The sequence below is a fragment of the Notolepis coatsorum genome (assembly GCF_963971535.1).
Source record: "Notolepis coatsorum genome assembly, chromosome: 5".
Classification (NCBI taxonomy): Eukaryota; Metazoa; Chordata; class Actinopteri; order Aulopiformes; family Paralepididae; genus Notolepis; species Notolepis coatsorum.
In genome coordinates, this window is record NC_140169.1 from 99733719 (window position 1) to 99748633 (window position 14915).

Consider the following 14915-nt stretch of genomic DNA (forward strand, 5'->3'; position numbering starts at 1 on the left):
GAACACCACAGCTTACTTGTGTGATTATTCCTAGGTCGAAACAGTGGTCACAATTTGATCAACTCTATTAAAAAGAATAAGATAAATTAACAAGGATACAGTCTTTCAAATAAATTAGGTCTAGTGGGTTTAGTTACTACTAACTTCCTTAAGAATTAGAATAGAGTGTTATTTACCCAATTCAAATTATAATCACCAACAACCACCATTTCAGAATCAGAATAACAAGAAAAGTCTATAGATTCTACTGTGTAATCACATGCATTTGATTGAGTGCATGTTTAGCCATGTGAGTCAGTATACATGTAGTATCCACTTTATGGATGGTGTTGTAGACCCCAAACCTTGAATTTTGTGTGTGGACATTTCGTTACCATCGTGGCAACTTACTGTTGTTGTGTGCTGCCATTTTGACGCCTCCATTACTCTCGCTCAGTGCTGGTAGGCCAGGGTACTGCCCTAACCATTCTACTGGTTGCTACGGCCATGTGAGTTCTTGTTACTGCACTACTTTCAGGCCAGTAAGTAACATCCAGTAAGCAGTCCAAAATTAGGAGATTTCCTGACCCCGTATCCAATTGTGTTTTCCACACATTGTAATACATTTCCAAATAAAGATGTGCCTCTGTTACACACCTTCAGCTATTGTCTTGCCATGTTAATGTGTTGGGAACCTGTGGAAACTAGTCCAGGCCGATTTCCTCGACCTGTGACAATAACAGCAACTGCAATAGCAGAGAAGAGAGAAAGAGAGGAGAGGTTACAGGTAGGAATATGTCTGGTTCAACTGTCCAGTCCGGTATGTTTTCATTCAGCCAGGGCTGAGAGCTCATCTGTCTTGTTGACCAGTGATCTCACGTCCCCCATGACTACAGAAGGCAGGTAGGGTTTAAACCTCCTCCTTCTTCCACCTTCTCTCCGTCGCGCTTCATGTGAGTAAACAACTGTATGTCTGTTAGTGCTGGTTAAGTCCATTGTTGTCGTCCATTGTTCTAGCTGGACTAAAAATAACGTCTACTGTAATTGGCTAAAGAAAGTGTTATGTAGTACGTACGTAGTATTTTGTATGTAGGTAGAGGTGTAGTAATAAGACTCAGGAAGCAGGTTACTCTTTTAGCCTTTTAGTTAAGCAGGTTAAGGTACGAGCATGGTACATTCTGTTCCCTCATCATCAAGCAACGTGTACTCTTCTTCTCACTTCCTGTAGGCATAACATGGCATTGTATCAACTACGCCCCATAGTGGAGACTCTTGGGAAGTACAGCTTTCACATGCATTACAGAACACAACAGAAAGACTAATCTAAAGAAACTTAGATTATATTGCATAAAACAATGCAGTATCACTTAGAGAACTAAGCATAATAGGAGAGCTCCAGGACAGGCTGTGATGTTGGTGCTGGACAAGTGATGTTGAGGGGACCGTCTCAGGGGCCATAGAGGTGACTTGTAACTGCAACGCACTGCTTGCTGGCCTTCCGGCCCGCCTGATATCAAACCTACCAAAGTCAGCCCATGTCACCCCACTTCTTAGGGACCTGCACTGGCTCCCCATTGCCGCACGAATCCGCTTCAAGGCCCTCAACCTGTCATACCGTGCGGCAAAGGGAACCGCTCCCGCCTACCTCCGGTCAATGGTCTCTAACTACACACCCTAAAAGACCCCTACGCTCTGCATCTTCTGGCTGTCTCAGACCCACTCCTATCCGAGCTCTGGGAGGGTCATCAAGGATAAGCCACCTATTCTCAGTCCTTGCCCCACAATGGTGGAACGAACTGCCCACCACAGTTAAGACAGCCGAAACCCGTCCAATCTTTCGCCGTTAACTAAAGATGGACTTCTTCAACCATTATCTGAAAAAAAAAAAAAAAATTATAATAATAATATGATTGAATGTAACTGCACTTTAACTGGTCCACAAGAGGGCGCTATAGGCGTAAGGAGACGCAGCTATAGCAGCTGACGTCAGGTAGCAGGTATAAGGGATTGTTCCCTCCCCCTCTGTCTCTCTCTCTCTCTAGCTCTCACGGAGAGCATGTCTCGTGGTGAAAATGTACAAAATAACCACGCCAGTTAAGGCTAAAGAAGACCTCGTCGTCATGACCGTTATTTTGCTCCCCAGGTGACTCTGTCAACAATAATAATAATCTAACCCTAACTAACCTTACTGTCATGCACTTGTCCTAATATACTAACCTATACTGTAGCACTCAACACTTTGACATTGTTACTTAGCGGATAGAGTTGTGCCCTTCCTGCTGACTTGTCGTACAGAACTTGTAAGTCGATTTGGATAAAAGCGTCAGCTAAATGACTAAATGTAAATGTAAACATGTGGGGTTCCCTAGGGATCCATTCCGGGGACCATTACTGTTTCTAGTTTACACTATGTCAATTACATGTCAGCAGCTGTGGGCTGTAAAATGTGGCTGTTAGATTCCGTTCTGATGATGTCAGGAAAAAACATTGCGAGGCTTGAGGAAGCCTGGAGCTGGTAATGGAGTGGTTAATCATTACACCTCGGTAAAACCAAATCTATTTTATTTGGGTCAAGGCTAGTTAACACTATGGCATCCGTCCACGTATATATACGTGTTTCGAAAAAGAGCGTTGTGGACCAGAGCCACGTATATACTCGTGGCAAGTTGTTATTGTTTTATTCCATATTTGTAACGCTTATTAGGTACCCGATCCACTAGCAGGATCTTTTCACATATTTGATTTTCGAAACATGCAGTACCGGCCAGACCCGCTTAGGGGCGCCATCGCTCCACTGCAGTATCATTATGTGGATTTAAAAAAAAATGCAAGTACAGTTCTGTGGGCGGATCATAGATCCTTGATTCCAAAAGAAGACCCCCCATCTTGGATCAGCTTGCCGAGCGTTTTTTTCAGCATGGAATAATGGGATTTATGATTAGCCAATGTGCATATCGATCTACCAGAATCCGATGACTGGTGAGGAAATGCTGCCGGCGATCACATGGCCTGATGGTAGGATAATATTACCCCAAATTACAGCTGGATTGGACATTGTTTTATAACGTAACGTGATCGATCAATGAAAATGCTATATTGAACGCACACTGTATTGCTAATCAATAATAGTAATCGGCGTTCCCCGCCGCCCCCATTTCATCCATAGATGCTCTGTAATAGTCCGGATGCTACGCAGTTCGTTTTATTTCATTCGTATACAGCAGAAATGGCGTTTGATATAACGGCGCCAACGTTTAGCCTGTTTTGCAGCCTCCTGCAGAAAAGCCTAGACGAAAAGTGCGATATACCTTATATTCACGACGCTATAAAATGACAACCAACCGATGGATTTTTATTTTCTTTAAGCCATTATGAAGGCACGGTTTATGCACTCAAGTGACAATGAGAATGGACAGATAGCAATACTATAAATGATATATAAAGCTCTTAGAAAGTACATCGGTTTGTTTACAAGCCTCTGTCCTCTGAGGCCTAAATCGCTGCGCCCCGCCGGTCGCCATAGTGTTAATAGGATCAAAGTAAATTGTGCAGGAGATGTCATTGAGTCCAGATCGAACATTACTTATCTTGGAATAACACTGGACAATCAACCAATTAACCAATTAACCAACCAGAGTTTCCGATTCATGATCAGTTTTGATGTTTTATCTTGTACACTATGTTTTGAAAAGTCCTATGATGTTGTTGTTGTTGTTGTTGTTGTTGTTGTTGTTACTAGTAGTAGTATTATAATATAGTGTACTGTCCCTTTAAATCTTAGCTGGCTGGGGAAATGGGAGGAGAGAGGAGGGGGATGATCGTATTTCTTACACACACAAACACACACACACACGCACACACACACAGAGAGAGAGAGAGTTAGGGAATAAGGAGCGGTGTGCAGATTGCCTCCTCACAGAGACCTCAGCTCCATCACAAATAAAGAAAGAAAGAAAGAAAAAAAGAAAGAAAGAAAGAAAGAAAGAAAGAAAGAAAGAAAGAAAGAAAGAAAGAAAGAAAGAAAGAAAGAAAGAAAGAAAGAAAGAAAGAAAGAAAGAAAGAAATATCTTAAAATATCTTTCAAGGATAAAACCAGTCCAGAGAAAATAAGATGACATCTTCAAAGACTGTAAATATCAAATAGTTTTTACTGGGCTTCAATAAGACTGTGAGTTGTAACTACTACTAATACTACTATTAATACTACAACTACTACTACTACTAATACTACAACTACTACTACTACTAATAATAATAACAATCATAATGAATGTTAAAGTATTGAATACTGAAGCTGTACTCAGTTGAGGCTGGACATATTTTGAAGGATTAAGGAGATATTATCTGCTGTCTGACTGAACCATATTTATACACCAGGAATCTTCCCACTTATTCTTTGGAGATACTGTTGAATATGTCAGGTCTTTCTCTCAGAATGTATTATTGAATATCTTTCAAACAAGTTTTTTTGGGGGGGATAATTGACTTTTGATTTCACACGTTCAGCTTATTGATTGTTTGAGGACTGTTCAGTTTATCCGACACATTCAGTGATAGCGTCTATCCTCTGACAATAACCCTGAACAATACAGCTGTCTTTCTTTGGATTCTACTGAATAACTTGATCTTTAGTGGATTCTACTGATAACTTAATGTTTAGTGGATTCTACTGATAACTCGATTCTACTGTGTGTTGTCACATCCTTGGAGCGAACAGTTTACATTTACAGTTTAATATACCTTTAGAGAGCAAGAGAGCAATAAAGTCAAGAGAGAAAGAGACAGCCAGAGAGAGAGAGAGAGATGGAGGAAAAGAATGTCCCAGAGTCTATGAAGCCAGAGGACCACTCAGGGGCCAAATACGTGGTTGGGTGTCCCTCTGGGGTCGGTGGGGTGATTGTAGAGGTCCGAGAGAAGAAAGGGACTCTGCGGGCTGCGATACCCACAATGCCTTTCCCCCTCGCCGTGGTCTGTCTCTTCCTCAATACCTTCATACCAGGAGTGGGTTAGTATATCTATCTATCTATCTATCTATCTATCTATCTATCTATCTATCTATCTATCTATCTATCTATCTATCTATCTATCTATCTATCTATCTATCTATCTATCTATCTATCTATCTATCTATCTATCTATCTATCTATCTATCTATCTATCTATCTATCTATCTATCTATCTATCTATCTATCTATCTATCTATCTATCTGTCTGTCTGTCTGTCTGTCTGTCTGTCTGTCTGTCTGTCTGTCTGTCTGTCTGTCTGTCTGTCTGTCTGTCTGTCTGTCTGTCTATCTATCTATCTATCTATCTATCTATCTATCTATCTATCTATCTATCTATCTATCTATCTATCTATCTATCTATCTATCTATCTATCTATCTATCTATCTATCTATCTATCTATCTATCTATCTATCTATCTATCTATCTATCTATCTATCTATCTATCTATCTATCTATCTATCTATCTATCTATCTATCTATCTATCTATCTATGTCTATCTGTGTCCGTCTGTCAGTCCATCAGTCACACAAACACATACAAACACACACACATGCTCTCTTCTTGTGTTTTACTGACAATCTGTGTGTGTGTGTGTGTGTGTGTGTGTGTGTGTGTGTGTGTATGTGTGTTATTGCAGAAACCCAAGTAATGAGATCCTAATGGTTTCAGCACACACTGTAAACACACACAAACACACAGCATGCAGTGACAATGCTTTGATATCTTGATCCCTGCTTGTACATAATGAGGCCTATGGCAAGCACACGCACACACACGCACACACACACACACACACACACACACATTATGTTCGACTTGTAGCTCCTCTGTGTTGTATGGTAAGATCTAGAATGACTTCGCCAACACTGCTGCTCATTATTAAAACATATCAAAGTGTTCTTTCATAAAGATCATAATAACACGCTCATATACTATTCTGTTGGTTGAGAGAGAGATACATAGATAGAGAGAGATACAGTTAGTTATATAAAGAAATTGAGAGAGACGGAGAGAGAACGATACAGAGAGACACTATATAAAGAGAGAAATGGAGAGAGAGACAGAGAGACAAAGAGAGTGAGAGAGACAAGGAGAGAGGGATGTAGAGAGTGAGTGAAAAAGAAGTAGAGAGACAATAAGAAAGAGAGAGAGAGCAGGACAGAGAGAGGAAGAGAGAGAGAGATAGAGAGACAAAGAGCATAACCCCTGAGGAGCAGGTGAATGCACCATAACCCCTCTGGTGTTTATTGTTCAGTTCCAGACGATCCCGCCTGCAACCAGTTACAATTATGAAATTCTTAGATATAGGTGACTCCCCATTCAATGAGTTAGGGGTCTGGTTTGATTGATTGATTGATTGATTGAAAAGTTTATTAACAGATTGCAGAATGGGTACAGTACAGTACATCTCAATACATACAATTGTTAAGGGGATGCAGACCAGAGAAAGACTTTCGTCTTGTTTCCACCAGGGTCCCCCATTTTCAATTCATCATAACATATATGACATACATGACATACAGATAGACAGTACTGCTACATCTATACATTTATGACATATCAGATTTGCAAATACAGTACTGTTTGTGATACAAAAGTGTCCAGAAAAGGAGTGTATATACATTTGGCGTAGAAACTGTACATTGGAGGAGGTTGGTGGGGTGGGGTTGGGTGGGTTGGGTGAGGGCTGTACATTGGAGGTGGGGGGGGTTGGGTAGGGGACACACACACATTTTACACTGTACATTGGAATATTGACAAAGCCTTACTTGGTCATTTACTGTACAACTAGGTTAGGACATTTGTAGGGGCCAGTTTCGAATTGCAGTCTCACGTAGGTGTTTTTTGAGAGTGTTTTTGAAGGTGGGTAGTGATTCACATTCCTTTACAGCTTTAGGCAGGGCGTTCCACATTGATGTGGCATAATTGCGAAACGTGTTTAGTCCCTTGTTTGAGCCGAATCTGGGTTTTACATGATTTGTGGAGCTCCCTCTGGTGTTGTGATCGTGGTATTCACTGACCTTTGGGAAGTATTTTGACATGTACATGGGTACCTTGGTCGCGTAGTGTATCTTGTAGACCAGGCCCATTGCAAGTTGCTGTACTCTGTCGTCTACTCTAAGCCATCCTAGGTTGTCAAAGTGGGCAGGGGTGAGGTGGGTTCTAGGAGTCAGGTCAAGTAGTAGTCTGACTAGCTTGTTTTGAGATGTTTGTAATTTGTTTTTTAGTGCCTTTGAGGTGCTTTGGTACCATGAGGTGCAAGCATAGTCGTAGTACCCTTGAATGAGTGCTCCTGCTAGAGTCTTCAGGGTATTCTTGTTTACCAGAGAGGAGATCCGGTACAAGAATCGCGTTCGTTGGTTGACTTTTTTTTATTACATTGGATGCCATTTTGTCACAGGAAAGATTAGCCTCTAGGATGGAACCCAGGTAGGTAATTTCATCTTTCCTTGTGATAATATTGTCACCCACTGTAACCGAGAAGCCGTCGGTCTTGCTGAGTTTGTTATTTGAGCCGAAGAGAATGGACTCTGTTTTGCCCATGTGTAATGATAGTTTGTTGTCGGCGAGCCATATGCAGATTTTGCCTAGTTCCGAGCTGAGGGCTTTTTCAACCTGTAACTTGTTCTTGTCAGAGACCAGCAGGGCTGAGTCGTCCGCAAACAGGAACAAGTTGCAGTCACAAGCTGACGACATGTCATTTGCATAAATTAGGAATAGTAGCGGTCCTAGTATGCTTCCTTGTGGAACACCACAGCTCACTGTGAGGGGGGGGGATAGGGTACCGTTTACTTCCACCATCTGTTCCCTCCCCTCCAGGTAGGATTGTATCCAGCTCACTGATAAACTATCAAAACCAATTGCTTTTAGCTTGTCAATCAGAATGGTGTGATTGACAGTGTCGAAGGCCTTTTGTAGGTCCAGCATGACCATGCCGCAGTATTTGCCCGCGTCCACCTCTTGTTTGATGTGGTCGTTCAAGTAGAGAAGGCATGTGTCAGTGGAGTGGGATGTTCTGAAGCCAGATTGGAATTCGTAGATTAGATTTTTTTCCGCGAGGTACTTTTCGATCTGTTCGTATACTATTTTTTCCATGACTTTCGAGATGGATGTAAGGATAGAAACAGGGCGGTAGTTACCCGGGTCTAATTTGCTGCCCTTTTTGTGCAGGGGTGTTACTCTCGCAATTTTGAAGTCCTTGGGGACGTGTCCCTGTTTTATGGAGAGGTTTATTATGTGTGTGATGACTGGGGTGATGGCTGCTGCTGAGTCTCTGAGGAATTTGGAGGGGATGTTGTCATGGCCAGTGGCCTTGTTTGGTTGGAGGGCGCTCAGTTTTTTGAGTACCTCATCTGTAGTTACTATTTCCAGTTTGAAGTCGTCTTTGTGGACGCCTAGGTTCATGTAGTATGCTACTATGTGTTCTACCCCATACTGCCCTGAGTGGGAGGGTAGTTTGTTTACCAGTGTTGTGGCTATGTTTGTGAAGAAAGTGTTTAAGTAATTGGCTACATCCAGCTTGTCTGTGATGAGCGTGTTGTCCGTCTTTATGTTTATGTTTGAGAACCTGGTTTTGAGTTTTTTACTGCAGCCTAGTTGATTGTTGAGTAATTTCCAAAGTTCACGTGGTTTATTTTTGTTTTCCTCGGTTTTGTCATTGATGAAATTTTTTTTAGCAGTTTTGATCATGGAGTTTACGTCATTTCTTAGTCTGTTTCTTTCTAGTTTGAGTTCAGTCACGTGGTCTTGGAGTTCACTGCTCGTGCTTTTGGTAAGCTTTGACTGACTTTTACGAAACTCAGAGCATTTTTTGTCTCTGGCTTTCATAGCGGTCAGTATTTCAGTGTGCATCCATGGCTCAGCGCGATTTTTTACCCTGGTGGTTCTTAGGGGGGCCATTTTGTTTAGTATTGATGAAAATTTGGTTTTGAAGCCAAGCCAAGTTTCTTCAACCAGTGTACCATTGAGTTCATCTGACCAGTCCAGACTCTCCAGTTCAAGGTTAAAGGCCTCGCTAGAGTAGGTTTTGAGGTCTCTAGATGTGACTGTTTTGTGACAGCCAGCCTTTAGTTTTAGCTTTTTGCGGGTACAGAATATCATGTAATGATCACTTAACCCGCATGCTATAACCCCTTTACTGGAGATCTTGGACTTGTCAGAGGTCAGTATGAGGTCAATGGTAGTCTGAGTTGATTCACATATCCTTGTGGGTTGGGTGATTAGTTGGCTGAGGCCGTGCAGATCACAAAACCTATTGAAGGATTTGAAGATGGTCTTGTTAGTCTTGTTATCAAGATGGCGGAAGAGTGGACTGACTTCTCTTTAGACAGACTTTCAAATGATAAACCTGAAAACAGTTGGTTGCTTAGCAATGTCAGAGACAACCTGTCTCTGAGCCCTGTCCTCCACCACCACCACACCTTGCAGGCTGGGAACAAAATTACAAGGAGATGACAACAGAAGAAACCCACTGGTCCTCATTCTCAAACAGACATACGTGACAGTTACCAAGGAATTCCTTCGTAACTCGATTTACGAACTTATTCAGAATTCTCGAAGGGCTTCGTATTATAAATTAGTTTTATATAGGATTTTTACGAACTCGAAAAGGCAGTCATAAATCGGATGTAAGTCGGACAGACCGGTATGCGCCCGTGTTTTTAACAGCTTTCTTTGGGAAAAATCCTTGGGGATTGTGTCACTTCGATTACTTACAGACATCCGCGGAATGAAATAATTATAATGATAATAAATATGACTATGTCTCGATGTATTGGCATGCACCCGAGTTTATAATAGCTGTCTGTGGGAGAAGTATTTATAAATAAATATTTGTCCATACAGCAGTTGAAGTCCCCAGCAACTATTCCAAAGTTTGTATTATATTGACTAAATAGGGTAATGTTTAATATAAATGCCTTTTTTATTCCAATCCCGATTTGTATTTGAGATTCCCAAATCCCATCGGACTTGACTTCTTCATGTCCCTCAGTGAGTGTAATACCAGCATTCAACTGTATGGGCCACAGCGGTTTCTATCATCATCATCATCACCACCCACGCTATGCATAAAATATATAGGTCCGCGGAGAGGCACGCTGAGGAGGCCGTGCAAACTGCAATGGAATACGGGGCATCTCTCTCTCTTTACCTAATATTTTGATTCTATCCTGACATTTTTCAGTTGGAAGGGCAATCTATATGCGCAACGGTTTTTTAAAAGGGCACTTTTTAGGGCAGGTGCTCGAGCACCCCTTGGGCTCTATGTGTGCACGTGCCTGAGCCTACCTAGGCCTCTGACGTTAAATGTCATCACATTAAGTGTGTTGGTCATACTGGCTGTGCTTAACCTAAAACATTTTTTTTTTAGCAATTATACTTCTCAGTGATTAGAGTATTGTAAGTGAAGTACACAGAGAATGTGCCAATATACAATAAATTCACCAAACACTACACAAGACCAATGCTGCAGACTGATGAAAATATATTTCTCTCCATATAGGCCCCTACCAAAATCAATCAACATGTCAACATGGAGAATCACAACAAAACATGTACCAGTTTTCATGCTACTACAGTAGTGTGCATATCACTGTAAGCTCAGCAAATATCAGACAAACATACTGTATCCAGTACAGGTTACAATTACAGTGGTTACAATCACAGAAAAAATTAAGAAATGAGAATAGAGTACATAAAATACTAGACATTATCTGTTTGCCTAGCTGGGTTTGGTCAGAGAATTTATGGGAAACTGGGATATGTTTTGTTGTGATTCTCCATGTTGACATGTTGAGTGATTTGGGTATATGGAGATAATAAATATATATTTACATCAGTCTGCATCATTGGTCTTGTGTCCAGTGTATTGTATATTTGCACATTCTCTGTGTACTTCATTATCCTTCCATTTTGGTTGAAGACAGGTGAACTCACCTGCTGTATTTTTATAGTGCTTACTGTAACTGTATTTTCTTCAATTTCTTAATTTACATATTATTCCTATGAAACACACAAATCTATAAAATGCCCAATACATATATTTGGAGAACAGATCAGAGCATATGGGCAACTGTTGAATGAATGAATGAAAACTTTATTTAACATATTGCAGAATGGGTACAATACAGTACGGCTCAATACACACAATTGTTAAGGGGATGCAGACCAGAGAAAGACGTCTGTCTTGTTTACATCAGGGTCCCGCATTTACATTTCATATTGACATTTATGACATACTTAACATACATGACATTTATGGCATAGGGACATATAGGTATTTAGTACTGATACATTTGTGACATATACAGTATTCAAATATACAGTACTGTTACTCATAGATCCTGACAGAGTATATACATATGATGGGGAGGGGACTGTACATTAGGAGGGGTGGGTGGGTGGGAGAGAAATATACATATACGGCGGGGAGAGAATATATACATGGGGTGGGGAGGAGACTGTCTATTAGGAGGGGGTGGGGGTGTTTTCGTGTGATTGTTTGGTTTTGAAACGTTAATGTTAGGTTTTGTGTATATAGCTTGGGAAAAGCGTTTTGTGTTTAGAGTTTTGTGAAAAGGGAGGGCAGTTTCATGGAATGTGTTTTAGCAATCGTGAAAAACTGTAGTAAGAGAGGGAGAGAGGGGTGGGGGGGGCACAGAGAGAGAAAGAGAGAGATACAGAGAGATGATGAGATACATAGAGAGATACATAGAGAGAGATACAGAGAGAGGATGAGATACATAGAGAGAGAGAGATACAGAGAGAGATGAATAGAGACAGAGAGATACAGAGAAAGAGGGTAAGAGAGCAATAAAGAGAGATAAGGGGTAAGAGGATGTGCATCCATATCTGTGTTTATGTTGTTATGTGTGTGTGTGTGTGTGTGTGTGTGTGTGCGTGCGTGCGTGCGTATGTGTGACCTGACCTTGTTACCATACCAAGGCTGGCTGTACAATATATTGAGTTATGTTCCAATTTATGGTTTGCTCTCTTTCTTTCTCTCTCTGCTTCCAAATGCATTGTATGTACATACACACAGTACATGTACTATAATTTAAAGTATGTACATCATAATACAAAATGTTGGAGCTAACTGTTCAGTACTGTGACATACTCCATGCAACATACTACATTCAATACTTGGAGGACCTGCACACCCAGGTGGAAGTGGCCTTTCATAATCATAACATTAAAACAACACGGTTCACTAGCCGTTTTCCACTTGCTAGCTGTGCAATCAGAATGATACTGTATACACAAAATGATACCTAGCATGGATAAATCATACAATAGAGTGTGTAGTATGGAGAAATCATACAATATAGAATGTAGCATGAAGAAATCTCAGGCAGCATATATCTCTCTCTCTCTCCCTGCATGTCTCTTTATCTCTCACACACACACACACAGCTTTAACATACATTTAGATTAGATTAAATGTATTGTCATTGCACAAGGAAGTTGGCATCTAACCAGAGTGCAACATAGCAGTAAAGTGCATTGCCGTATACAGTGTAACATGTATACCTCCGCTTCTCGTTGCCTCCGCTTCACATCAGGCTGAACTACGCCCCTTAGTTGTGATATAATTACCATATACCACGGCCTGTCATGAGCTATTGCTTAAATGTACAGTACATACAGTGTGTACAGTGTGGGCAGGGGTGACATTTCCACTAGGGACATGGGAGACATGTCCCCCTCACTTTTCAAAAAAAAATGTGTCCCTCTCACCAACATTTTTTAAATAAAAGTTTGTGTAGAATGTATTGTGCTTAATGTTAATTAAGGGCCAAAGAACTCACTGATTGTGATTGGAGTTTATAGACCACCTTCCACTGACATCAGCTCCATTGATACTCTCAGAGTTACTAGCAAAGTTACTCTCCCACAATACAGATGCTGAGATGATTGTTTTAGGTGATTTTAATGTTAATTGGTTAAGTAATTGTTGACAGAGTCACCTGGGGAGCAAAATAACTGGTCATGACAACGAGGTCCTCTTTAGCCTTAACTGGCGTGGTTTATTTCATATGTACATTTCCACCACGAGACCTGCTCTCCTTGAGAGCTAGAGTGAGAGAGACAGAGGGGGAGGGAACATTCCCTCTTATACCTGCTACCTGACGTCAGCTGCTATAGCTGCGTCTCCTTATGCCTATAGCGCCCTCTTGTGGAACAGTTAAAGTGCAGTTATATTCAATCATATTATTACTTACATTTAACAGTAATGCCTCCAATTATTTTAAGGAGGTTAGTGGTAACTTACATTACATTTGTTCCAACTGGTCACTGACCCCACCAGGCCAAACCTGAAAAACCTTGCTAAATCCACCTTAATTGATTTAATTTTCTCAAATAGGTGTGATACTTGTTTTGCGTGATTTCCCAAATTTGAGTTGGTGTAACGGTTCTCAATTGATCAGAGATTGAAGAGACTGGGAACTGCTTTCCAACATTTATTCCTATGGACGACACATACAATACAATAACTGTAGTTTTCTGGTCACTGCACATCTTGCATACCTCAGCAACCGGGTACAAGACTGCCCTTTTTATAATGTCTCAATGACAGTATTTATAAAAGTACATGTATTTTACATTCTCATAACAATTAAAATAACAAACCCACTACTTTCCAATACAATGTACCACAACACAGTATCATACCATTAATTTGCAGGTCTATAAACCAAATTGGTAAACTTGCACGACCTGCTGGAGATAGCAGGAAGTGCATCAGTAAATTAACAACAAATATAATGACGTCGAAAATAACATGTTTGCACTATGTATGGAGCCACATACCTATGGACGACACATAAAATACAATAACTGTAGTTTTCTGGTCACTGCACATCTTGCATACCTGCATGTACAACATAAAAGAATACATTAAGCAACAAAGAAAGTTTTCGCACCATAGCACATTTCCCCAGTTCTAACGTTTGCAAAACGCAACACACACATAGAACCAATACCAGCGGTCAAACCAACACAGTTATCATTACATTATGTAATACAGTGAGCGTTATGCACTATGTTATTACAGTTTAATGTTTAGACAAATTCTAACCAGAGAAAATAGTGATATAGTGGAGCTACACTTCAAAGTGACTGAACTCAAACTAGAAAGAAACAGACTAAGAAACGACGTAAACTCCATGATCAAAACTGCAAAAAAGAATTTCATCAATGACAAAACTGAGGAAAACAAAAACAAACCACGTGAACTTTGGAAATTACTCAATAATCAACTAGGATGCAGTAAAAAACTTAAAACCAGATTCTCAAACATAAACATAAAAACTGACAACACGCTCATCACAGACAAGCTGGATGTAGCCAATTACTTAAACATTTTCTTCACAAACATAGCCACAACACTGGTAAACAAACTACCCTCCCACTCAGGGCTTTATGGGGTAGAACACATAGTAGCTTTCTACAAAAACCTAGGGGTCCGCAAGGACGACTTCAAGCTGGAAATGGTAACAACAGATGAGGTACTCAATAAACTGAGCGCCCTCCAACCTAACAAGGCCACTGGCCATGACAACATCCCCTCCAAATTCCTCAGAGACTCAGCAGCCGCCATCACACCAATCATCACACACATAATAAACCTCTCCATAAAACAGGGACACGTCCCCAAGGACTTCAAAATTGCGAGGGTGACCCCTCTGCACAAAAAGGGCAGCAAATTAGACCCAGGCAACTACCGCCCTGTTTCTATTCTCACCTCCATCTCGAAAGTCATGGAAAAAATAGTCTACGAACAGGTCGAAAAGTACCTAGCGGAAAAAAATCTAATCTACGAATTCCAATCTGGCTTCAGAACATCCCACTCCACTGACACATGCCTTCTCTATTTGAATGACCACATCAAACAAGAGGTGGACGCAGGCAAATACTGCGGCATGGT

The 14915-nt window shown here is 40.8% G+C and overlaps 1 protein-coding gene across 1 annotated transcript in view; it reads left to right on the forward strand.

The window, feature by feature from the left end:
* The first annotated feature begins 3935 nt into the window (after positions 1-3935).
* stum (stum, mechanosensory transduction mediator homolog) overlaps positions 3936-14915 on the forward strand; it is a 49400-nt gene continuing 38420 nt past the window's right edge. Inside the window, exons 1-2 of the mRNA XM_084313999.1 lie at positions 3936-4147; positions 4726-4984. Coding sequence (XP_084170125.1) covers positions 4783-4984 — 202 coding nt within the window. The 5' untranslated portion in view covers positions 3936-4147; positions 4726-4782. The remainder of the gene's footprint in view (positions 4148-4725; positions 4985-14915) is intronic.